The sequence below is a fragment of the Prinia subflava genome, chromosome Z (assembly GCF_021018805.1).
Source record: "Prinia subflava isolate CZ2003 ecotype Zambia chromosome Z, Cam_Psub_1.2, whole genome shotgun sequence".
Classification (NCBI taxonomy): Eukaryota; Metazoa; Chordata; class Aves; order Passeriformes; family Cisticolidae; genus Prinia; species Prinia subflava.
Window position 1 is genome coordinate 44744300 of NC_086283.1, and position 24989 is coordinate 44769288.

Genomic DNA, 24989 nt, shown 5'->3' on the forward strand with positions numbered 1-24989 from the left:
AGTGTCCATGTGCTGTTAAGGTTTTTAATCTATACCTTTCACATTTGGTCAAATTGAGTTGTGACTCAGTGACAGTGCTTACAACTTGTGTGCATGACTACAGTGTCACCACAGCATCAGCAACAATTTAAATGGCAAGGTTAAAATCTCAGGCATAACAAAATGTACCTGGTTGAGATATAGCCCAGAAAAATTGACTAAATATTTTAAGGTGTGCAAAAGTATTTATGAGTTAAATTAGCTTTTTACTAATATCGGCTAATTAGTCCTCACAGGAGCACACTTACGGGCAAGATCACATTAGTATTAGTGATAGTCTAACAGACTGAAACATAAATGGGTAAGTGGTATCATATGTGTGAGACCAAAAAGTGAGAAGGGGCTACCATGGCTGTTAAAACTCATGGTTTCCATTCTTGTGCTTTGACTGTGTTGTTTTCCTTTCAAATTTTCATACAGTTTTTCAAAAGATATCTAGTGATTAACCATTAACATATGCTTTCCTGACACACCATACCCCCCAATCCTCCCAATGAAAAGAAAATCTTAAACAACCTCCAGACAAAATATTTCTGTTTCTAAAGGAGGTTCAGTACAGTTATTTTCTAATCGCAGACAAAGCTTTTTGATATTTACAGAAAAATACAACTACCTTGAATAAAGCAGTGAAACAATATGGAAAGAGTGACCACAATAACTATAGGAACCAAAAAAGAAGAAACAAATTCCATACAAAGGGAAGAGTATCTTCCTCAGAGCTGGTCTAGTTCTTGCAAAATGGTTTAGACTGACAGGTTTGGAAACCAAAGGGATAGCCACAAGTTTGTGATAACATAAGCAACTGCACAATACTTATCATGTCATCACAGCATTACAGGTCATGTTCTGTGCTGAAGAGATGAGATGTTTGGTCATTATTCTTACTGCACTCCAGGTCTCCGCTGAGATCACCCAGAAATGCTACTTTCAGTAAAACCAAGCTGCTATGCCAGAGCCCCTTTATGAATTTTTCAGATAATATCGGATGATACAAATTCCACCACAAGAACAATTCCGATAAATACAGATTCTCATAGAGATGCATGCTAAGCCGAAAGAAGGAAAATGCCATTCAATTCAAAGTAAGTGTAAGTGCCCTTCTAAATAAAAGACTGTTCTGATACTAAAAGATTAGTATCACTAACACTGAAGAAACTACTTTTGCCTAAATTTGCCTAAAAATAACAGTGAATAGTGTTCTGTCCACAAGACAGAGATGATAACTTCTACACACCTTAAGCAAAATCTGAATGAAATTAAAAGTAACACTTGTGAGCTTCTAAGAATTTTTGGAAGTTTGTCCCTTTTTCCTTACTTTTTAGAATGTGCTGTTCAATTTTATGTAATAAACAGATTTACTTTTTTCTTCTATGTCAATAATCTGTTGGATTTTTCCACAGATGATACTTAAATTTCCAGACAAGCTTACCAAACCCTTTTGACCTCTAACAGAAATATAGTGAAATAAGAATGCTGAACAGTGGTTCATTCAGTGAGGAATTATTTATATACCTCAAATGCATTTTTCATTAAATTATATTTATTTATACCGTGCATACTACAAAAGAGTGGGTTTTTTTTCTTTATATATATATAATTCAATTTTTGTTCTTTTATTTTTTAGACTTTCTATACTACTTGATCCTATTAGACTGGGAGGAGAGACGAGAGTGCGATACAGGTAACACTACACAGGTTCATGTGTTTTGGAAAAATGCACCCTTACTGTTCTAATTTCCCGTTCTCACAAACACACTGAGCTTGCACAACATAAAACAAAGCAAATCAGATCTCCCCACTCAATTTTACAAGGCAAAGTAGTTGAGACTTTGAAGAAAATAAAAAAGATGAAAGAAAAATGTCAGTGAAACACCTTACTACTTTTTTCAATAAAGTTTCTTTTTGTTAAACCAGAAGGTAAATTTTCCTTATAGTTTCTGTGGAATCCTTAAATGTTTTCAGGGCTTCATGAGTGTACAGAATTAAAAAAATGATCAGAGGCTCGTAACTCATAGGAACATAGTGAGAATTCATTTAGAAATATTTTTCTTTTATTTTCTACAACTGGAAATACTGATTTATTAGATATTGATTCCTACTTTTGGAAACAAAAATACTGAAATGCATAAAAAGTACTAAAAAAGAGGAAACCTATATTAGGAGTTTCCTCTAGAAAATGTAATAGAAGTTAAGTATTCAAGTGGACATAAAAAGTAAGAATAATCAAAATGCACAGCAAAACAATACAGCAACAAGCTGAAACAATGGAGCATTTCTGACTCTTTGCTAAGAAGAATAATGTTCTGGGTCAGTAAATACAGAAAAGGAACACATTCTCACTGAAGGAATATTTTATTGTATGGTGAAATATCCCTTGCCGGTTTGTTTTTGCATTTGTTACTGTTATTCATTTTGTAAAGAAAAGAGACTACAACACACATCCTAATGGCTTTGGCTGTAGATTGAGCTTAAGTAAATACCATCCCTCAGTCAGTATGTTGTGGTAACTAAGGCTGCCAGTGTGGTTTACCAGCTCAAGCAACATGTGTAAACACCAGAAACAAAAAATTCAGAGGGCAGCCTCCTTTCTCTCTGTCTTTCTCAATCGCTCGCTCCTCGTCTGTCTCCTGGTTGCGCTCGCTCTCTTACTCACTATATTCCTTGGACTTTTGTTATTTTCTGACAAATCATGCAAGTGAAACACAAAACATAAACACAACTAGACATCCTTGTTCTCTGTCTTCTAATTTTATCCAAAGGGAAAGTTACCCAATAAAAAGTCCAGCATATGTTTTCAGAGCTACTAAGTGCTTCTGCCATTAATTTCCTTTGATTGCTTCTATAAAACATGCCTTAATCATACTACAGCACTTTCCATTGCAAAAAAGACAACTTTACAGAACAACATAGTTAACATTATTTCCCTGTTCATTTTGATTTTTTTTAAACACCACAAAAATCCAGGCTATAATAAGAAGCACACAAAATTATATTCATCTTTGTTCTGTGACAAGTAGTATCAGCATTTATATCCCCAAATATTATGCATGTTTGACAAAAAAAAAATTTCTACTGGTTCACATGACAAAATTCTGGGTTTTTTTTTTTCTTTTATGCAATGTAGTATATAAGGAATAAGGATGCACTATTGTTTCTAGTAATAATTGGCACTTTAAAAAAGCACCAAGAATTCTGTATTTCACTTTACCCCTTTTCTCTCCCCAGTATTTTTCTGTGTGTAGTCCAAAAACTACAGCTGTGGTTATGGTGAATAACTACATTTTCTTTTTTCAAAATGTGTGCAAAGTTGGCACTTTTGTATTAACACTAAACACTAATACTCTTTGTTTGGCATTCATGCCCTCATACTGACCAGATCACTTTTACCTAAGTGTATTTTTTTTAAAGACACTTACTGAAAATATGGCAATAGTTTAAGAAAAAAAAAGCATGGATATTATTACACATCCCCTTGTAGTGTACGAAAAAGTGCATGACTGGATTTATGTAATAGTACAAGACAAAAAAACTGTATCAAATCAGGTACTGTAAAGCATGCCAGCACCTCCGTATTACTTATATCTAGCAGGTAGTTAAAACAAGACCGTGGTTCTTTTAAAAATGTGCATTAAAGCTAACATAAATGAGTAAAACTAGGCAGCAAACTATTTTTCCTGCTTATCTAACAGCTGAATGTAACTGTAAAAATTAAGCAAAAAAATTAGAGTTAAACCACCATCAATACAATTGTTTTACATCATAGGCCTGTCAAGGCTCAATATATATATACAAGTGTAACAGCCATGCTTAGTAGAACGTTATCCCCAATGCTTAGAAAACACAAAGACAACTAAGTAGAATGTCTTTTCTTTCTCGTTTTGTTTGTTTGCTATTTTTTTGTGTTTTTGGGGGGATTTTTTGTGTGTTTTTTTGCTCTTTTTTTTTTTTTTTTTTTTTTTTTTTTTTTTTTGTTTAGGTGTTTTTTTTTTTTTCTTACTTTTTGTTCTTTTTGTTTTTCAGGCAAAAGTTATGGGAAGAAAAAACTGTCTCTTTGGAGATGACCCTGAACATTCTAACAGAACTAGGAACAACTGCAGGTTTTCTGTTTGTTTGTTTGTTTGTTTGTTTTTCTTTTTAAAATGAAGCATCTCTTCCCCCAGATTAAAGGTCCTCTGTTTTTGCTTCTATTAAAAATAAGGAAAAAAACCCTAACAACCAACAAAGAGGAAAAAGCACCTGATGTTTCTTTCTTTTGCTAAAAAAGAAAAAAAAAATATATATATATAAATGTATATTTATGTGTGTGTATATATATACATATATATATATATGTATATATATGTAAAGGGAGACTGTATATGGCAGTTCAGATGTAGTGGGCCCTCTCTGAGAGCTGGCATTATGCTGTGTCCATCCTTGACCTAATCTACTGCAGTGAAAGGAATGTTTTTATGCAGATTGGGGTTCTGGCTGTGCCGGTTTCGGCTACGGACAGAGGAGAACATCATGTTGCACCCAGGGACCTTGCACTTGTGCATTTCTCGCAAGTGCACTGTTTTATAGTGCACTCTGAGGGTTCCCTTGTTGCTGTACATTTTGTGGCAAATGTTACACATTATCCCACCGTTGCTCACCGAAACACTGTTGAACATGAGGGATCCTGGGACATCGGTGCCCATACCTACAGCTAAGGCAGGGGCATCTGCTTTGTGGGCAGATTCCCCGCTGTCACTTGCCCCATCAACGTCGTCCAGGAGAATACCCTCATCACTTCCTGCATCAGATTCTCTTGAGGAATGGATACTGCTGCTGGACTGGATGCTGGAGGTGGTGCTCAGGTCTAGTACCATATAGTCTTCTGCCATGCCCCTGCCGTACCCATTCATATGGGAATCCTCAGTACCAGCAGGCGAGGAGGTGTCTTCCCTTATGTCAAGCCCCATCTGATGCTGAGCGCCATATATCTTCACCAAAAATTCATCACGGAGGTCCTTACTAAGAGAAGGCTGTGAAGTGTCCAAGCCCATGTCATCCAGTTCTTTGGTCAACAGTTTACGGTGCAGGTTTATGTTAGCACTGTGTCTGGGAAAGGAAGAGGGAAGGGAGAAAAGGAAAAATGTACAGTATTTTTGATTAAACATACAGTAAACAAGCACCAAATTCAAATTATGATTTCTTGATAATTTCTCATTAAAATATCCCCTATCCATGTTGCTTGGAAATTTCAGTCTTTCTATAAGTGGACAAATTGCAACATAAAAACTAAACAAAACAAGCAAATTCCCCCCTTATTTTTTTTTCTTGCTAACTGCTGATCCTCAAGATTAGTCCCCAACAGCAGCTATAGCCCTTTTATTTGAAATTTACAAAATAATAAATTGTACTAGCAGAAAATACAAAATGCTCTTCTTGATTCCTGAATCCCTGCTGACTTTCCTTCTCTTCAAGAGGCAAAAAATATTTTTTAATATATGGAATACATGTATGTGTGTTTATCTATGTCTTACTCTGGATCCACGTCTTTAGATATATATCTATCCATCCATAAAAATATGTTTATTTTATATATATATGTACTCATATAACTCTGTAAGTGACATATAGGAGGAGAGTCAAATATAAAGATACTGAATAAGGCATTGTCGGAGGTCCTGATTCTGGTAATCTAGTTCTTGTATACAGGGATTCAGAATCAGGCCAAACCAAGATGGAGAAGACTTGAAGGGTTTAAGAGAACAAGTCTTTGAAGTCTACATGTAAGTTTCTGAAAATCTTAGCCAAAGCTGGTAGTTTCAGTTGTCACTGCCACCCGTCCCTGTCCTTTTCCCTGTACTGTCTGTATGCAGTGCTGATTGACTCAAGTAGTGCAATGTCCAGTAAAAAACCTATTAATGGCAGTGAGAATTCTGCCTCAAATCAATCTAAAAACTTAACCATGGGTTTGGTTTAGGTATTTGCTGTAAGTTATGGCAGATATTCAAAACAATGGAAAACTATCACTGATGGAATTGGATTTTAAACCAGATTCCAAGAGCTGCAAATTAAAAGACTCTCAAGTGTTTTACAGGATCTGGGCCTTTGTGCTCAAGAAGTAAAGCTCTATATTTGCAACAATGTAAGTCTTTGGGTTAGTAAATGTGTAAAATAGCCTATTATTTGAAACTGCGTTCTACTCTCCACTTTTGGCATTGGCTTTATTCATCCATTGCAGTAGAACCTCACTGATTTGCAGTAGTGTCAGGAAACCCTCTTTGAAAAACTGCATTTTCCGAATTAATGATGCAACCAACAAACATGACAGACATCAAAGACCTCTGACCACAGAACATGCTCATTTTGCTGAAGTGCTTAAGTATAAGAAATCGGTATAAAGTTTTCAGTAATAGAAAACTTTAGGGTTCAGTTTTCAGAATGTGCAGCATTGCTGAGGAAATTACAAATATTCATTCAGTTTCTTTGGAGGGTGACTTGAATTTTGAATCAGCAAAAAAAAGAATTAGCGAAGTTCTACTGCATAACATTCTTTGCAAGCTAAGGACCCAAACCCGCAATTTACAACATGCAGACTCACCAGTCTGTCTGCCCATTATAAATTGCAGATCATAGCCCAAATGTAGGAGGGAAAAGAAGGGCCGGGGCGGGGGGGGGGGGGGGGGTGGGGCAGGGGAGTGGGAGAAGGGGGCAGAAAGAGAGAGAGAAAGAGAGAATTTTAACATAGGAGTAGCTTATTTTGCAAAAAGCACTAGATACAAAATTGGCATGGGAAGACATAACAATGTTTAAATATTACAGACATTCAGGTCCTACATTAACAAAAAGGGAGAAGAGAAGCAATAGCTATTAGCAGTATTTCCTTATTGGAAGCTTTTATTTTAAGAAACCCTTTGAAACATACCTCTCAACTAACTGAAGTCCAAAACATGGTAAAGCAGTACAATGCAAATAAATAAAGCAAATGCAAATGTAGGAAGATTAAATTGATGTGGAGTAAATCTCTGTAATTTTCTAACACTTACTTTGTGATTAATTTGTCTGTCACACATAACAGAAGGGAATAAACAAACACCAATAGAATTAATCTGTCCCATTCACCTGCAAATGCAGGTAACTGTTCTCTGACTTAAAACTGATACTGAAATGCAGTTTAATTGAACTGTGCATGTTTGGGATGCAATAATTCCGGTAAGGGGGTGGTCTAGAACAGAGGATTTCTCTCCTAATGAGAGACAGTTGAGAGGTATGGGAAAGGGTAGAAAAAGTGGAGAGTATTTCTTGCTTTTTTCCCACTTTAATACTCTTTTCACACAAGCAAGTATAGCCCCACTGCTTTTTTGAGGCATAGAAGTGTAATTATGCATATCCCCACACTGCACTTAGGAAGGCTGAGCTTACCTTGTGATAAGATCAGCTTTCTAATCTTTTGCTAAATTGAGATCACAAAAGAGAGAGAGGAGAGGAAAAAAGAGAAAGAAAGGGGGAGGGGGAGGAGAGAGAGAGAGAGAGAGAGAGAGAGAGAGAGAGAAAGAAAGAACAAATTCACATTCCAATCCAGACATATCTGGTTTTAAAAAAAATCTGAAACCAATAAAACACAGACTTTAAAAAAAGTCTTGACTGTGAAACTGGTTTTTGTCACTGTAATATCACTTATACTGTTGTTCTGATGGATACTGACTCAATCACACGATACACAAAACATAAAGCAAATTAATCAAAGCATATTCATACCATACCCTTATTATCCACAAATGATTTCTGAACAGATGCATGCAGTGCACATACACGACTGATAAACAGTAGTCCTGATGGTCCCTTGCCTTCCTAGTTTCAAATGGAATGTAGCTCCATGTTAAGTTGCTAAGTGCAGTACAGGAAACACTTACTGTGAAGGCCTGTCCACACTGACCAGAGTTATTAAATGACCGTAAAAGCACATTTGTGCTTATCATCGTAAGGCTAAGTGCAAACTATTCATAAAGTACTCATGTGTGTACTTATAATTCTCCCTCTTCTCTCCTCTCTTCACTCCTCTGTTATGGGAATTTGTTTCACCATACCAGATAGTCAGGATAACTGTAACTGTTGCTTCCATGCATCTGTGCCTACTACTACCTTGGTTGGCTGCTGAGAAAAACAACAGTCAGGGATGCAATAAAAATAACTTCAGCATTCACTAAATGAAGAGAGAAGAATAAACGGCCATGTTAAAAAGGGGCCATCAAGCCCCAGATAGACAAAGACCGTTCTGAGAAAGACCAGTGTAAGGATGCAAACTCTGCTGATGCTCTGATAAGAGGAGATGCCTCCCTTATTCAATTCTCACTTACAGCAGTAGCAATCAGTAATCTAGTTAAAGTATGTACCAGCCCATAATTTCTGTCAGGCAAACGATGTGCAGAAATGTGCGGACCAGTTCTGGCACTCTGCTCAGTAGTGTCCCTTTTCCGCTGTCAGCAGTACTGTTGGATTCTCCTAATATAATTACATTGACTTTTATTCAATTAGGTGCCATTCCTAGCCTTAAAAAGAAGCTACTTTATCAATTGATTCAGGTGTAATGCAATAATAAAGATGAACTCATGGCAGTGCATTAGCTCTGCTGTTCATAACTTCTGAACATAGGTTCATTCATAGCAGTCGATTTCCATTATGCAACCACAGTTCAAAAGAATTGATTCTTTTACATTCATTTCTTAATCTATTTCACTTGTGTTTAATACTGTCCCTAAATATCATATGTGAAAACGTTCTGGTGGAGAAGGAGGTATGTGTTGTGAAAAAAATTCATTTATTTAGACTGAAGTTTTAAAATCTTATTAAAACCCCCGAAGTCTCAGACCCCCATCTCGATACCAGAGATTTTCCATCCTGACCCAACTCTTTCTCCTCCACTTTGTCACTCCCAAACCCTAGGAAGTCCCCTACTGTGGGAAATGGATTTGTAGAGCTCTCAGCCAATGCTAACCACCTGTCATCTTGTTCATCTGCTCCTCCCCATGACATCTGCAGTTTCTAGCTTCAGCTATTCCATTCCCTGACGTGATTTACAAAGCTGCTTACCTCTTCCTCCTCCAGATACTGCCCTCAGGTATGTGTAAACAATGGTCCCTGAGTAAGCTGAGGCACAGCTTGGGCAAAGTGATTTGTGCCAATGCATGAACACTGGTATCAAACAGACAGAAAATCCTGAAGCAAAATATGTCAAAACCCGCTGAGCTTCAGCTTGCCACGGCTTCATTACTTCTCATACCTCAGCTATCTAATTTAAGGCCATATCTGGTGTCCTTTGCACCACTGCAACTGCTGCAGTATCTGCATGGAACAGAACTTAAAGAATATAAATGATTGGCAGAAATATACATGTCTGTACAAACAAAATGTTTGACCTAATTAAATCCTTTGAATACCTCTGGACTTCCTAGGTTGCTTATTTCTACATCAACTACCAGAATGACATTTGACCCTCACTGTGGAAATGTTGTGTAAAGACAACTGATGATTGAAGTCTTCCAGGCAGAAACACGCCATCAAATGAGTTTAACTAAAGGCATATTTCACTATACTTCAGTTGCTATATCAACCTGTTCCTAGGCAAAAAGGGATGGTGAAGAGGGTTTGTTTTGAAAATACTGTTTGGGGCAAAGAATGTCCAAATACCTGTTTAGGTCTGTACTATATGTCAGATACCCTTAAAAATGTGGAGGGTATTTTTCTAAGATATTTTGAAATGTAGCTTTTTGTGGCAAGGAAGTTTGAACAAATTCTAGAACCCAGAATATCTGATTTTTTTACATAAATTCCAGTCTTTTCAAGTTACTATTAATTAATTATGTATATGGAAGGCGAAGTGTGTGCAAAGCCCTCACTAGAGTGAATTCGACAGTAAGAATGGATGTTAATGATAAGGATGATACACATAAAATCTGTGGTTGTGGTGAAGTGTCAACCTCTGAGTTTACCACTGCCTTTTCAGGAAGGAATTTCAGCAGCAGTGCAATGCAGAATTCCGCAGCAGTAAACAGAAACTCCCTGACTCTGGGTATGATCCTACAGCAGCTAATATTTTCCTTCTCTTGTGAAGTTAATGAAGTATTCTTTCTTAACTAGAATTCATTGTTGGTTAACCCCCACCTACTAGTAGCAAGCTTCTTAGTGACAGATGTGCTACACACCAACAAAAGGGAGGGGATTATAAACCTAGGAAATACAGTCAATTAAATGTACATTCTATTTACACAGATCATAAATCCCTGACTGGGATCTCTTTAACAGTTTCTTTCTACACTTGTCAAGGAATCTGATTTTATTAATTTACCATCCACTTGTTGGAAAGAAAGATTTGATGGTCGCTTTAGTTTAGTTTATTTTTATTTAATCAGTCTTTTAATTTCATTTTGAAGTGAGTGAGAAGGAATTTATCAGAGTAGAATTTGTCCTGGTATAGAAATTGGCATGAATCCAATGGATGACTCAAGGCCAAATTTGGATGTTCCCATAGCTGCAGTCCTATCTGCACTGGGACAAACCTCATCTCTGATGCACAGAGCAGAGTTAGAGAATTTAGATTATAAAGAGCACTGCTTGTTCAGATTTGAGCATTAGAAAAGGCACAAAACCAACTGCATGAAAAATTAGGTTGAATGTGTTCACAGTTCAGGATGCAACAGGCTGTTGAAAATCAAGCATATAGTATTATTTTATTAATTATTTTAGCAAGAGAAAAGTGTGATTATACGTAAATATTATGGGATGAGACAGAAAAAGAAAGTGAGAATGAAAGAGAACCACTGTTGTTAGGGCAGTCTGTTAGGGACTGTGGAAGCCCACTTTCCACTGCTTTCCAGTGAGACAGAAAAGCCAAACCAACTGTGTGCCAGTTAAATGTCCTAGCTACTACTTCTCCTTGTCTGACTATAAATGACAAAGCTCCCTGATAAAGATCTCAGTCAACCATCAAAGTAAACTATTATTTATTAAAATTCTGAAATTATCTATTCAACATTTCCAGTTGTACTCAGCCACAACTGTTCTTCCCATGTTTCCAAGAAAGCCACCATCCCAATTTCTTATATTTCAGATATTCTGAAAGTGCCTTTTCTGGTAAACATCTGATTTGATAAATTAATATCACCTAGCCCTACCATTCCAACACTGCAAAAAAATCACAAACAGATCACAACAGCAGGAAGTCATCGGTCTTTAGTCAGCTTTGTTTTAAGATCAATAAGTGATCCCAGCATTAAGTAACACTATAAAATTATATTCTGAGACTTAATGCATGTAAAGACAGCATAAAATTATTTTCTATCAAATTATGTTTTTCCAGGTGATCATAGATGTATTTTTTTTTAAAGAAGACAGAAGCTACTATTGGGTTACAAAACCTGAAACCACACAATCTTCAGCAGTTTGAGAAGGTTTTGCTGGAAAACCAAAGGCCAGAACAGAATTGATTGGTGGTTTATGTGCAAACTGACGAATCCGTTATTAAAGTTGAATATGGAAGTAACTGCTCTTGTTGTACAGGTCCTGTAAAAGCTATCCTCCTGCTATACTTAGTTTACAACTAAGCTTTATCAATCTAGTTTAAAATATCATAAGCAATGAAACTTTCATTATTCTTCCTGTGAGACTTTGTCTACACGTATTTTCATCTCAGTGTTCAGCCTACATTTTTACCTATAATGAAATATTAAAAGAAAATTTTCTTTGTTTCTCTTCACCTCAAAGGTGAAGAGAATTATGACTTATGGTTTTCTTTTAAATTTTCACATGATTTTCGTTGCTAAAACAATTTAGTAGTATGCTCTTACCTCAATTTCATGTCACTTTCCTGCTTGTTTAAGACTGAAACTCATAGAAAGGCTCAGAATAGGTGAACACTACAGAAAGTAAACCCAGAATTTTATGCTTTCTCAGAACCTCTGCAGATTGAATGTGCTGAGTTTCATGCAACTAAAATCAAAGAACCAGAAAGTAAGACTCTGGCTAAATATAACAATGTACATATTTATGAGAAAGATATGGCCTCAATTCTGATATTTCTTCAAGAAAGAAGCAGCAATCATTTCTCCCATTTGCTTATGAGAATCAACAATAAAACAGTTCCTGGAATTTAATTAGTAATGGAAATTGTTAAAGAAATTATCTTCTCACTTACTGTTCTAATTTTGCCACTCTATCAGCAGTCTTTTATACAGGGTTTTTGTTTGGTTTTGTTTTAATTAAAAAGTAAAAAAAAGAAACCCATAAATCTAGGCAAAGATAGTAACAGTTTGAAATCCTGCTCTGACCTAAATTATAAAATTAACATTTATCTGAACAGGGACAACGTTTAAGTCTATACACTAGTGCTTCCATGTATTTGATCATATTTAATTTGCTTCTGAACGTAAGGGGAAAAGTAAGTATACGGGCTAGACTTCAGAAGGAGTCAAGGCAAAAATACTATACTACCCGATAAAACTGTGGCATTTCTAGATGAACAGCATAATAGCATCAGTTCTTCAGGCCTGAAATTGCATAGAATCTGAAAAATATTTACCTTTCACAGGAAAAAAATCCAAAAGGTAAAATACAGTTCAGCACCTATTAAAAAAACTAAAAAAACCCCAGTGCTTATTAAATACAGGAAATAAAGGACAAGCAAGTTCTTGCAAATTAAAGATGTGGAGCCCAGTCATTTCAATCCCTTTCAATATGAAACAAATCACTCACACTGGTCACGAAGACAGCTCCCTCTACACTCAAATTATTCACTTGAAGATAAGCTCCTATCAAACTCTTTAGGGGTTTAACTAATTTACTGCACAGATACAGCACGTCTGTTGTAATAACAGGTAGGATGTATTGGGGTCGACCATTTATCAGAATTAGACTTCTTTTTTCAATTCACAGTGAATTATGCTGCCTACACTGCTACTCTTTCTCAGAGCTTCCCATCCCCTTATGGCCCCTAATGTGGCAGGCAAACAAAATTGACAGTCTCATCTTGTCAACAAGGGGTGATTCTCCTGAGAAGCCATTTAACTTTGCAGAGGAAGCAATGTATTAATGTGCCTGCCCCAGGAATGTTAATCATCTTCAAGCTCCCTCTAACTTTGACATGAACAAAATCACCAAATTTGTTTACTAAATGAATCGTAATATGCTAATAAGAGAGCATGACATATATGGTAAAGCCAAACAGATGGTTTGTTTACTCCACTTTGCAACTTTATAAATGTTGTAACTCTGAAGATGTTAGTGAGAATTATTGGTTTGTTGGCAGTGGCAAACATGCCTTTTGCATACTTAATCCACAGTTAGAGTCAGAAAATAATTTTTCATCACCATGGAATGCATAAAAAATGTTAATGCAGTGGTAGCATTTAGGAAGGCAGGATAGTTGTGTGGGCAAATACTCTGGTTAAATATGAAACTGATATTTGATGGCAATATTTGCTACCAAATAATTTAAAAAAAAAGTCTGTCAGACTTGGGATTCTGAAAGGACTAACAATTCAGTACATACCTGTTGAAGTGTTTAGTGAAATAGTCCTTATGTTGTGAACAGAATTACCTTTTCACAACAGTTGTGTATGTTAAGAAGCATTGAGGTTATGTTGCACTCTTAATATATGACTATTGTTCATTAAAGATCAAAAGATGTTACAAACAAAAAGCACAACAACTGGCATACTTGCAAAGTTACTCAGAAATCATCAAAACTGTGTTGCAACACTTCAACCTCTCACTTTACTAGCTGCCTGGAAGCAAAACAGATGCATTACAAAATAGCCAGCACTCGTGTCTAATATCCGGACTGGTTGAGAAAGTTAAGAATAAGAGGATTTATCTGACAGAATATTTTCTAGGTGAACTAACACAGTGTCACAATGTTACATGCACAAAGAATCATTATACATATGGCAAAGTCCTTTGATGGGCATAACAGGTGCTTAGCACTGCCACCACTCCAAAGCTTTTCTACAATTTACACAAGTTCTACAAAGAAGCTGGTGCAGTGCACTGCAGTCATGCATTAAGTTCTCAAATCCACTGTGTTGAAGTATTTGCTAGTCCTTGACACAAGGTGTATTTTCCCTTAAGAAATACTGAAGGGATGAAGAATATGCGCATAAACATTTATTTTCAAATCTAAATGATCTAAATATTACATGATCCAAGTTTTGTAATCAGAAGTTTTCATCCTTCATTTAATTTTACTACTACAGCCAAATGTGATAATTTTGCAATTTTTTACACAAACAAACCTTCCAGTTCAGGATGCCATTCATGAATTTTACTGAACTCCATGTTTTTCAGTAAATGCAGAAATAAAGACAAAATTGAGGCAGAATTCCTAGCATTCCCTAGCTCTGCTTTTAAGCCAAATCTTTCCTCTCAGATGTTGGTGCACAGCAATACATTATCTCATGGTTTGCCTACAAGATTCACAGACTCTTTACTAATTGAACCTCAAGTTCAAAATAATAATAAAACCTGAGATCCAGGGATAGTTTTGTACAATTTCAGGTACCACAGCAAATTTGTAAACCTTTTTTTTTGATCAAAATGCAACAGTAATTCTCATTCCTAATGTTTGTCTAAAAACGCTGGTTTTATTGATATAATACCAGAGGAACTATAAAACCAAATATGATATGGCATTTTAACAGGGTTCCTTTATTAGTAATTTTACATTACTAAATAAGAACCCCTATCAGGTAAACTAATAGCTGATTATCCTACAACCTCATCTCATTGATGCCCCGACTTCTCAGTAATTTCAATCCTCAGAGATTCTTCCATACATGCTATTGTCAGCATTTATTAAATTCTCAACTTTTTACTCATCCACATGAGAATGTGCAAAGATATCTAAGTTCAGCTTGTGTCCAAGGATTATTTTGGAAGAAACATTAGCGGCCGTCCCAGTCTGGCCCTTATATCTCATTTGAAACATCTACTCATTCCTGACCAACAAAGAAAATTTCAATAAAGTACTTTTACTGGTTTAACAGCAGTGAGCTCCTGGGATTGTCAAAGTGCTCAGTCTTTTCCGAGGAGAGAAGGAATCAGCAGCTCAAATATAATTAACCTTCCATTCTCAATGCAAACTGCCACGCACAGGAGCTCTGCAGTCTATTAGTGAAGTTATAACGGCCAACAGGCAGAGGCAAAATTGGTCAAAAAGTTGGCTGCTGCTGTCATATTTTTAGAATTATGATTAATGACACTAATAATGTGGATGATTACTGATACGTGTATCTCCTGCAGTTTATCATATTGCACTGGCTGCCTACGTCCACAATAAACATGATGCTATCATTTACCTCTTTATTGAAGGCAATCCTTCTCTTGAAGGAGCACATTCTAATTACTTTGTAATGCTTTATGTCCTAAACATTTTGCAGCTCTGGACCTTGCCAACTGCTTCATGTCTACCATTGATTAATTACAGAATGTTTAATCAAAATTTAGAACCTAATGCAGTCATTTATGAATGCGCTGCAGTGCCAAGATAGTTAGGCTGCTGTCCCAAGCTTGGAGAGTGCTGGGTTCAAAATTAAATCCCAGAGACCTGGAAGATGCCAGAGATTTTCTCCCAAGTGATTTGAGTTTAAAAATCTTACTTCTGTTGATGAACGATAGGCACCCACTCAAAATGAAAGTTCTTTGTTGTATATGTATGTGTGCTTGCATGTTCCTATCACATTTTTCTTCTTCAAATGTCTTCATTTTTCTCTTTATGACAATGTTGCTGCAGTTGCAGCCCCTTTACAAGCCTTTCTTGCTGCTAAAGCTCTTGCAAATACGAGTAAAAAGAGTGTAGTTTTGAAGTGGTTAAATGACTGAAAAATAATTTGCAGGGACAAATACATAAGTTTTTTTTTAATGTGGATTTTTATGGTACTGTCATACAACCATTCACCGTTGAAGTTAAGTGTTTTTTTAATACCATTACCGAACTGCTGAAATGGATGCTAATATAGCTTGGAGTGCTAATGTCAAATCCTGGTAATAAAAAAGACAGACTGCTGAATGAAATAATTTCAAGTAAAAAATAGAACAAAAGTGCTCTCACTCTCGCTCTACACTTTTATTGAATTGGGACTGACTGAGCCAATTGCTTTAGAAGTCTGTAAAACACAATTACTAGTGAGCTGACTGACCCAGCAGTGCCCCTTCTGTGACAGAACAGGCTAAAAAGGCTGCAGAATTAGTGCTGTTCCCCTATCTGGCTATCAGACCTGAGAGACATCCAGTGCAGGATCTGTTATCCTTCCTGCCAGGACTCCTCCTCATGAAATCTTGGTCCTCAGTCTTGCATAAGATACAATCTACGTGCATTTTTTTCTTGAAACAAGGGCTCATTTACCTCATTTACAAGTTCTCTTTCTATCCATTGTAATTTTACATCTTTATCTAATAACATAATGTATGTCTTTCTTTCAGTACACACATCCACAGACACACATATACATTTGGTCTATTTTTATTTCCACATATTGTGTGTAAAACACAAAAGTACAACCTAAGGTTTACAGGCAGAAAAATTAACTATGTCCTGTTTGTATTTTCAGTTGTAAGTGGCTGAACTGTAATTGCTTTCTTTATTCCAGCATAACAAAGAAAAGGAGAGAGAAAGAGGAAGAGGGAAACAAAGGAAAAAAACCCCATATTGCACTGGAAATGTGAAACACTTTTCCCTAGTTAATAAAATAAGCAATAAAGTTTGTAAAGCACTAAAATCAAAATCAGTAATATTGGAAATAACAACTTATAAACCCTATAATTTGCATCTTGTATTTCAGACTCATATAGTTTGACATAGACATAGAGCTTGGGGCTTTCTTACCCCCCTTTATCCAAAACAAAAAAACAAAAAAACAAAAAAAAAAAGGAAAACCAAAATGACAAAGCAAAAAATATCATCTTACTACAATCTTATTTTTTCCATCTCTCCTCCTTTTGCCACACAAAACAAACAATTTTACATTTATTCACAATGCCAACAAAGTTCTGCAAATCTTTCTGTTTCATAGGAGCATACATTTCTGGCAAATCTAAAACACTTTCATTTCTCTTCCAGGTCCATTTATATGAAGCTTGAAGGTGCCTCATGGCAAAAATGTTAAATTATTTCTTAGACAGATCTCTTAAAGCAATGCTATTTAGGGCAAGCTTAAATGTTAAATAGACTCTTAATTAAAAATAATAATTAAAAAAAGTTTTCTTAGCACATGGCAAACTGCTCATTTAAAAGATGTTGCTGGAAAACAGGAAGCACTACAAAAAGCTTTAGATTTTTTTTTTAGAAGTAGTGAGCTTAAAACTGTTGTCAGGAAATATCCAGTGTTTGCCATTAAAAGATCAACTTGTGACGAGCCATAAGTGGTATCTCACCTGAGATATTCCTGCGTTACCCCAGGCCCCAGAAGACCTCTGAGGTACCTCTAGGAGTACCATTAGAGAATGTTCTATGTGTACGTGCTGGACGTGAATGAGTGGTTTCTACTGAAGTACTACAGCATAGCACCAGAAATACCTGTACATGATGTGTGGCACTGCCTGCCTGAAGAGACAAAGGACAGCAAACATCTAGTATTGCTGGTCAGGATGAAGGGGTAATGAAAAGCTGTGCACAGTGTCTCACAGTGCACTTGCAGTGCCTATGCAGTGGTCTCTTCCTTGACACTGAGGAGCACTTGACTCTCATTCATAACTATGTGTGTCTTCCTTCAGGAACATTCTGAGATAAGTAGTGAGCAGTATTTTTAGCTTTACCACTAATATTTTATAACTGAACAGTATATTTCTGAAACTACAGGCTCTACTTCACAAATTTTCTTTTACTCCCTGTCATATTTGCTGGTGACTAGCAGTTTGTATAATCGTAGAAACTGTCCCAGATTTTGAGAAGTGGGATTTTGGGTTTCTTTTCCCCAGAGCCTATAAATTGCCAACTATTTCTGAGTAACATCTTTTACCAAGATATGTATCAGTGGAAAACTCTCCTATCTCACTTGCCTCAGTAGCTAAAATATACTTTGTCAAAAAGCAATGGCACAGAAATCCAAATGATCTTTGCTTTACTATGCTGATCACCTGCTACATAATGCTACTTCAAAATATATTTTGAAGCGTCAACCTCTGTCTAGATATATTGATAAGACTGTGACACTATAATTCAAAAAATGTTGTAACTATTTGGAGTCATCTACACCTGGTAAATTTTCCCTCTTTCACTTTTTGAGGTTTTTTTGTTGGTGTTTGTGTGTGTGTGTGTGTGCGCGTTTGTTTGTTTTAGGGTTGGTTTGTTTGTTTTCATTCATAGGATTTGCCTCACCAATTTTCTTACTCACATTAATTCGTATATGTCCCAACACAGTCACTCAGTTCATGTTCCAATGAATGAAACAGCTCAAATCTAGGGGAAAGAGCAGCATCGTCATTATGGGGAAAAGAAAATGGTCTCAGCTGTTAATAATCTTTAGTCATGGCATAAGATCTGATGAAAAGTTTGCTTCTTGAATTGAAAGTTCCTCTTTTCAAACAGACATGCACAGCTGACAAGTGAATGGATCATGAATGTATGTATGACAGCATTTACCTGCCTGAGTGTCTTTGTCCTTCACTGAAAGCTGTAAATCCAAAGGGCAGTAAACACACAACTACTCCTGCCACAAATGTGTTTCCCTCACCCTTCATTATTTCTCCCCAGACTCCTGCACCTGAGAGGACCACATCTCTCAAGCTGCAGTGTCTTGTTCCACCCAGACGTTTGGAAGTTCTGTCTTTATGTTACTTTCTATCTGTAAAGTACAGCTTCCTTCACCATTCTTCACCTTCTGCTCTTAAGTTTAAAAGGACAGCTAGAGGCTTTCCCAGAGGGAACTAATGTGGGTAGATGTTTTATTGAACTTGCTTCCAAAAGACTCTAGGGAAGATGGGACATCTTCATAAAAGGGGAACAGCTTTTCACTTACTCAGGTGAATGGAAAATAATTGTCTCCCACTCTCTGGAATATTTGTGGTTCATCTAGCATTTTCTAGGAATCCAGGGGCAACCAGGATATTATGACAGGCCCTCATGTTTCCCATCTTGTCTTCCCAAATACCCTCATTCACCAAACAGAAAAAACACAGAACTTATGCAGAAAACTTGGACAAAACACATTAAACATTTACACTATTGGCCACAACACATACCAGGCAAAAATATTGCTCAATACATGTCTTGCTTCTGGCTAGTCTTTTCAATGTTTTACTTATGCTTCCCACCTATGTTAATCCTGGTAGCAGTTTGTTTAAATAAGCTTTTCAAGTCACTGAAAATACCTTGGCTTATTTGCAAATTCACATAAAAATGAGGCTTCTTAAACTGCACAAAAAAACTGTATTCTCCCTCTCTAAGAGATATAATTTTGTATACCAAAGGAGAACAAGAAAATGTAGACAGCAAGTTGTTTTAAAAACAACCACCACCTCCAATTCAAACCCCAAATAAAAGACTTGTATGTAGCTGGAAATAAACTCCCTCCATACCAAATCTGATTCTTTGATATTTGCTCACATAAGCAGCCTCATGCTTCAACTTATTTTCTTTTAAATACTATTTAAAAATCTTATGAAGACATTTTTTCTATTCATTCTAGTTTTAATTCTGCTTCTCCTGTTCACATTGGTGAGTATGCAATATGACTGGCAGTCTGTGTTCAACATGACTACTCATGGAAGAGGTTAGATCAGTAGATCTGTGTTAGGGGTGGCACAAAATGTTTCTTTATGATACAGCTTCTCTTGGGTAAGGAAGAGTTATGTGAACATTAGCAATGACACACATCTTAGTGTCTCTGCAAGAGAAAACCTAATGGTTCATTCAATTGTATTGGATATGCAGCTAGTCTCTTTGTGAACTGCATCACGTCCAGAAACAATAGTACAGGTGTAAAATGTGTTTATATTTTTTGAAATGTATCAGATATAATTTTTGTCTCTTGAAAAATGGTTCATCAAACACCTAATGTCTTAAAACTGGATTTCCTTGTTCTTATTGGAGGAATTTGAAGCTATATATGACAGCTAATTATATTTGGGGAATTACAGTAATAATTATCATGGACTGATGTTTGCATCAGTATTTTATTTCTTGGAGCTAGAATTGAGTGCATTTATAGAAAATAATTCTCTAAAAACTTATCTGTAGAAGATTCCAAGCCCAGTAGGATGATTAAAAATGGGTACTGTTGTGTCATAGAGGTGGTAACAGGAGGCAGGTAACAGCTTTCTCACATCTTCACCTCCCTTGATAATGTATGTAGTGGCTCATCATAGGTAACTGATGTTAATTTATTCAAGCATACCTGTACAGGGCCGGAAGTATCTGCTTTTACAATACAGCTACCCAGAGGCCCATATCTGCACAAATTTAGTTCTGGAAACATCAGCAGGTTTTAATAAACCACCTACAGATGTCTTGCTCCATAAAAATCAAGGAGTTTACATTTTTAAATCTGGACTGATTTAACTTGCAATCAAATGGCATGATCACACTTGGCACCAATAGTTGACTCATATCTATTTATAAGTCACTCTGAACAGATATTATTTTGTTTTTAAATTTATTCATAGGGCTCAACTACCTTTCCCATCTTGTGGAACACACAGACACATGCACACACACACATCCACAAGCATACTCATGCATGTTCAGTTTTTGAGAAAACATAAACCTAAAAAACAAACCTGAGCAATGAATAACCCTACTTAAGAAGCAGACAGACAAAATGAAAAGTTTTTGCTTTGTTCCTCTGAAGAGGTACACTAAGAAATAATTTATTTTCCATACTTTGAGAGAAATGAAAACATAGTAACCTATTGTTTTAAATGTTGTGCCTTAGCTTAAAACCCACTGATTTTAATAGTGTCAGTACAGAGCTGAAATGGGGATTTAGCATGCACTAAGTTTAACTGAGAAGATGACTCTACTTATCCTCAAAAAAAAAAAAAAAAAAAAAAAAAAAAAAAAAAAAAAAAAAAAGTATTTTCTCAACAAGACCTAATGAAGGCAAAAGTCCACCTGCCACCTATTTCATCATTAGTTTTGACCACTAAGTTCTTGGCTCTTATAGGTGAGAGATCAAAATGAAGCCAATTGCTCTAAGTTGCACCTTTCAGACTTTTACTTCTGGATGTGCTCTTCAACACAGACTTAGATGAAACTTTGGCATTGCTGTCTGCTTTGGTCAGGAAATAATTCTTCCCTTCTTCCATGCATATGTCTCATCCTCAGTTCAAGATCATTCCCTGAGCAGCTGTACCTCAGTGCTGACTTCAAGGATTAACCACATCTATCTCTTTGTAAGGCAAACTCAACATGTGCTGGGACAAAATTCATAGATGAAGCTGGGAAAGAGATCCCAGGGGAATCTAACCACTGTGGCAACTGGCCCTTTCTTCTCAATTGCAGGAAAGATCTCTGACTCCAGAGAGAATTCAATCCACAAGGACAAATTTTTCCATTAAAGTGGTCAGTCAAGGGAACGTATCTTCTTCCCATTTCTTTTCCATCTAAAAAGTTACTTGAAAAGATGTCTTTTCATTCCAAAGGAGGTTTATGACATTGTTTTTGATGATTTTTTTTATAATGGTCTCTTCTCCTATTAACTCTCCATTGTCTTTTTGCAACAAGAGTTAGCTTGAACATCATGTCTTCAAAAGAAAGGACATCTGAAGTAAATGCAGGAACAGAAATGGATTAATGGCTATTCAGGAAGAGGTTGTTGACATACAGAAGAAAAAGTGGTTTACTCAAGTCCAGTGCTTCTAACATAAAGAAAGTCAGAAAGACTTCTCTGAGGAAAATAATCTAGGTATTAAGGCTGATTTAATGAGTAATGTTACTTGTAGCTCAGAGGAATAGTGAATATCATATTCTAGGCTCAGCAGAGCTTGACTACTGGAAAGCAATACTGCTTAATTTTTAGAAGGGATAACAGAATTACTGGGTCACTGATAGTAAGAAAGAGGACTCTTACTCTGCCTTCCTTCCTCCTTCTTCAGTTTCTCTGGAATTGAAAAAAACACATGTGAATCGAGACTCTGAAGTCTTCTGGTTATCTTGACCCTAATTTGTAGGAGTAGCACAGGTTATCCAAAGATCTTCAGGAGATATTTCAACATTTCAGGCAGAGGGATATTTATGCAGGTTGACCTTGGCACAAATGATGTAGAAATGATAAAGCTAGATTGGGTCAACTTTAGCACGAATTAATATAGGATTATTTCTGCAAAGTGGAGGTTGCAGCTCTGACACAGATAAAACCCCTCCTTCATGAAAGCAGCACTGTTTTTGCACCTGATGTGGTCGACTGCCTCTGGTAACAAGCGGTCTGTATCACAACCCCTCCTTTCCAAAGCCAGTATTACAGTAGCTCCACCCACTGTCAACAATTTGGAGTTTTATGTATGTACAAGGCAGGGGTAATATTTGATTAACCTTTGATTAACTAGAGTTGCATTGGAAAAGGATTTAAGCCAAATTAGATGCCTCTAAAGGAAACAAAAAGGATCAGTCAATGTTATCTGTCTCTACTTAAATTTGTATTTTATTACAGAACATATATAGAGTTGTGAGTTTTAGCTAACTAATCATAATAGGATTATTAATATAATTAATAAAATGTTAGTAATAGGCTTAATAAAATGACAAAAAAGAAAGATTAAAACTTCACAAGACTGTAAGCTATGGAATGGCTAAAACTCTGATTTCATTACAGAGATAGTACTGAAAGTACTGAAAAAAAATCCATTTTAATTTTCAAAGCAAAGAGTCTAGCTAACCAAAGATTATTTAAGTGAATCACGACACAAGCGAATCATAGTGAATTTTGTAATGAGTCCAAAATAGGATGCAAATCCATTTCAAATATTATCCAGGAGTTATTACTATGTGCTGTAGGTAGCTAAACCTTATTTCTCATACAGCATTGTTAGCAAAATGTTCCTGAGTTTTTAAGTGAAATTGATTTAAGTGGCTAGAAGAAGTTCTCACTTTGCAATCCTGTTAATCTAATTATCCAGTTAACTTTTTGGTGATCTCCATAATCTGAAAAGCTGGGAATTGTATATACAATCTCTCTCTCTCTCTCTCTCAAAAAAAAAAAAAAATTATATATATATATATATACACATTTAAAAGGAACATGAGAAAAAAAAAACCCTAAAACTAATCAAATGGATTTTTTTTTTTTTTTGGTAATTAAACAATTTGTAAAAGACCCCCAAACAAACAAACAAAGCAAAGAAACAAACAAACAACAAATCACCCCAAACAAAAACCAAAAAAAAACCCAACATCACAAAAAAGGGGAGAGAATATATTAATTTAACTTTTACTTCCTAACTTTATTTTTAACAAAACTGCCTCTTTTTTGACAAAGTATTAGAAAATTTTATTTAAATCTTTCATCTGTTTTCTTTGACATGTTGTACATACGCTTTCACTTCTGCACATTTATAGTCTTTGCACTTCTGTATAAAAATGGATAGCACAGGGAAGTTTTGTATATGTTCCTTGCTCAAGTGTCTAAAAGGATTATCCTGAACCATGAGAGAGTTTCCTGGTTCTTTCAAGGCATTTCCTGACTACTGTTGCAAACCCAAAACTGATAAACAACTAACAAGAACTATTAGGGCACAAAAATTGCACCACACCTTTGAATTTTTTGAATTACAGAAACATTCTAAAATCCTTGCAATGAAAGAATATAATATGCAAAAAAAGTCTTTTGTCCCAGGTGCAACATATAACCAAATCACATTCTGAATGTTACTAATGGAATGATGTAAGAAGATGGCCCTGTGCATTACACAACTCAAAATGATATGTAAACAATAATTTTATCTTTAAATATGCAGCCTTCATTTTAGGATACTAAATCAATTTTTTATTTCACACTTGCTTTCAATAAGCTTAATTGTAGTGTCCTATGCAGATCACAAAAATTTCAAAATGTGCCCTATTTTCAGGTTCTTGTTTTGGAAATATTTTATGCATGTCATCACAGTCATTCTTTGTTAGACTATCTAAATCTTTACTATGTTAACTTTATTACTACCTTGATCTTTCAGTATATTACTGCTGAAATTTAATACACTGCATAAGGTTCCAAATCCTAAAGTTAGTCAGCTCTTGCTTCACAAGCTCAATTCAAAGCTGTTTTGTGTAGTACATGACTGATTTTTCATAATTTACTTAGGAAACAGATTGGCTAAACCAAATTCTTGGCTAACAAAGATCATTATTTCAGGAACTGAAAGGGATTGCACACATGTAAATTTAGAGGCATAGATTATGCCTCTGATTCACATACTTCCCTAGTCAAATTCACGACTCATAAAACTTATCAGCACACAGCAAGAAAAGGTCTTAATTCAGATCTACCTACTTTGTATCCAGTAGTTTAACCTACCGGAATGCAAACTTTCTAGACTGTCCTTCTTAGCTATTTTAACCTCGTATTCTTATGTTTGTTCATATTTTTCTGTTTAGTGGATTTCATAAATGATAAGGGAAGGCATGAGATATTTGGGGACAGTACTCCTCATAACAGTGAATTTTGGCTCTTTGGTATCCTTAACACTAAGTTGATTTTATTTTATAAGATGAGAAACATTACCTTTCAAATGACATAAATTTCAATTAAAAAAATACAAAAAAAATATCAGGAGTTGTGTTTGAAATGTTTAGCTAGGTTTAATTTCCTTCCTCTGTCTGCTAAATTTTTACAGCCTAATGAAAAAATATGAAACACAAGTAAAGAAAAAGAGGTGACCCAATTTCACCATTACTCTATGCACCAGAGATATTTTGTTATATGACAATACGATCATCAAATGAGAGAGCTTATACCCACAAGTATGAAATAACTGTGTTATCCTACCACCTTGACAAATTCCAC

At 35.8% G+C, this 24989-nt stretch overlaps 1 protein-coding gene across 10 annotated transcripts in view; it reads right to left on the bottom strand.

Moving 5' to 3' along the window:
* The window catches only part of BNC2 (basonuclin zinc finger protein 2), a 346571-nt gene that overhangs the window by 7668 nt on the left and 313914 nt on the right, over positions 1–24989 (bottom strand). For 6 of the 10 annotated variants that reach the window (XM_063423711.1, XM_063423716.1, XM_063423708.1 and 3 more), the window contains one exon: positions 3855–5121. In XM_063423711.1, the coding sequence (XP_063279781.1) occupies positions 4461–5121 (661 nt within the window). In that variant the 3' untranslated portion in view covers positions 3855–4460. Of the gene's footprint in view, positions 1–3854; positions 5122–7431; positions 7463–18389; positions 18455–24989 lie in introns of those variants that run through there. The other 4 variants (XM_063423714.1, XM_063423713.1, XM_063423717.1 and 1 more) reach the window with 3 other exon arrangements.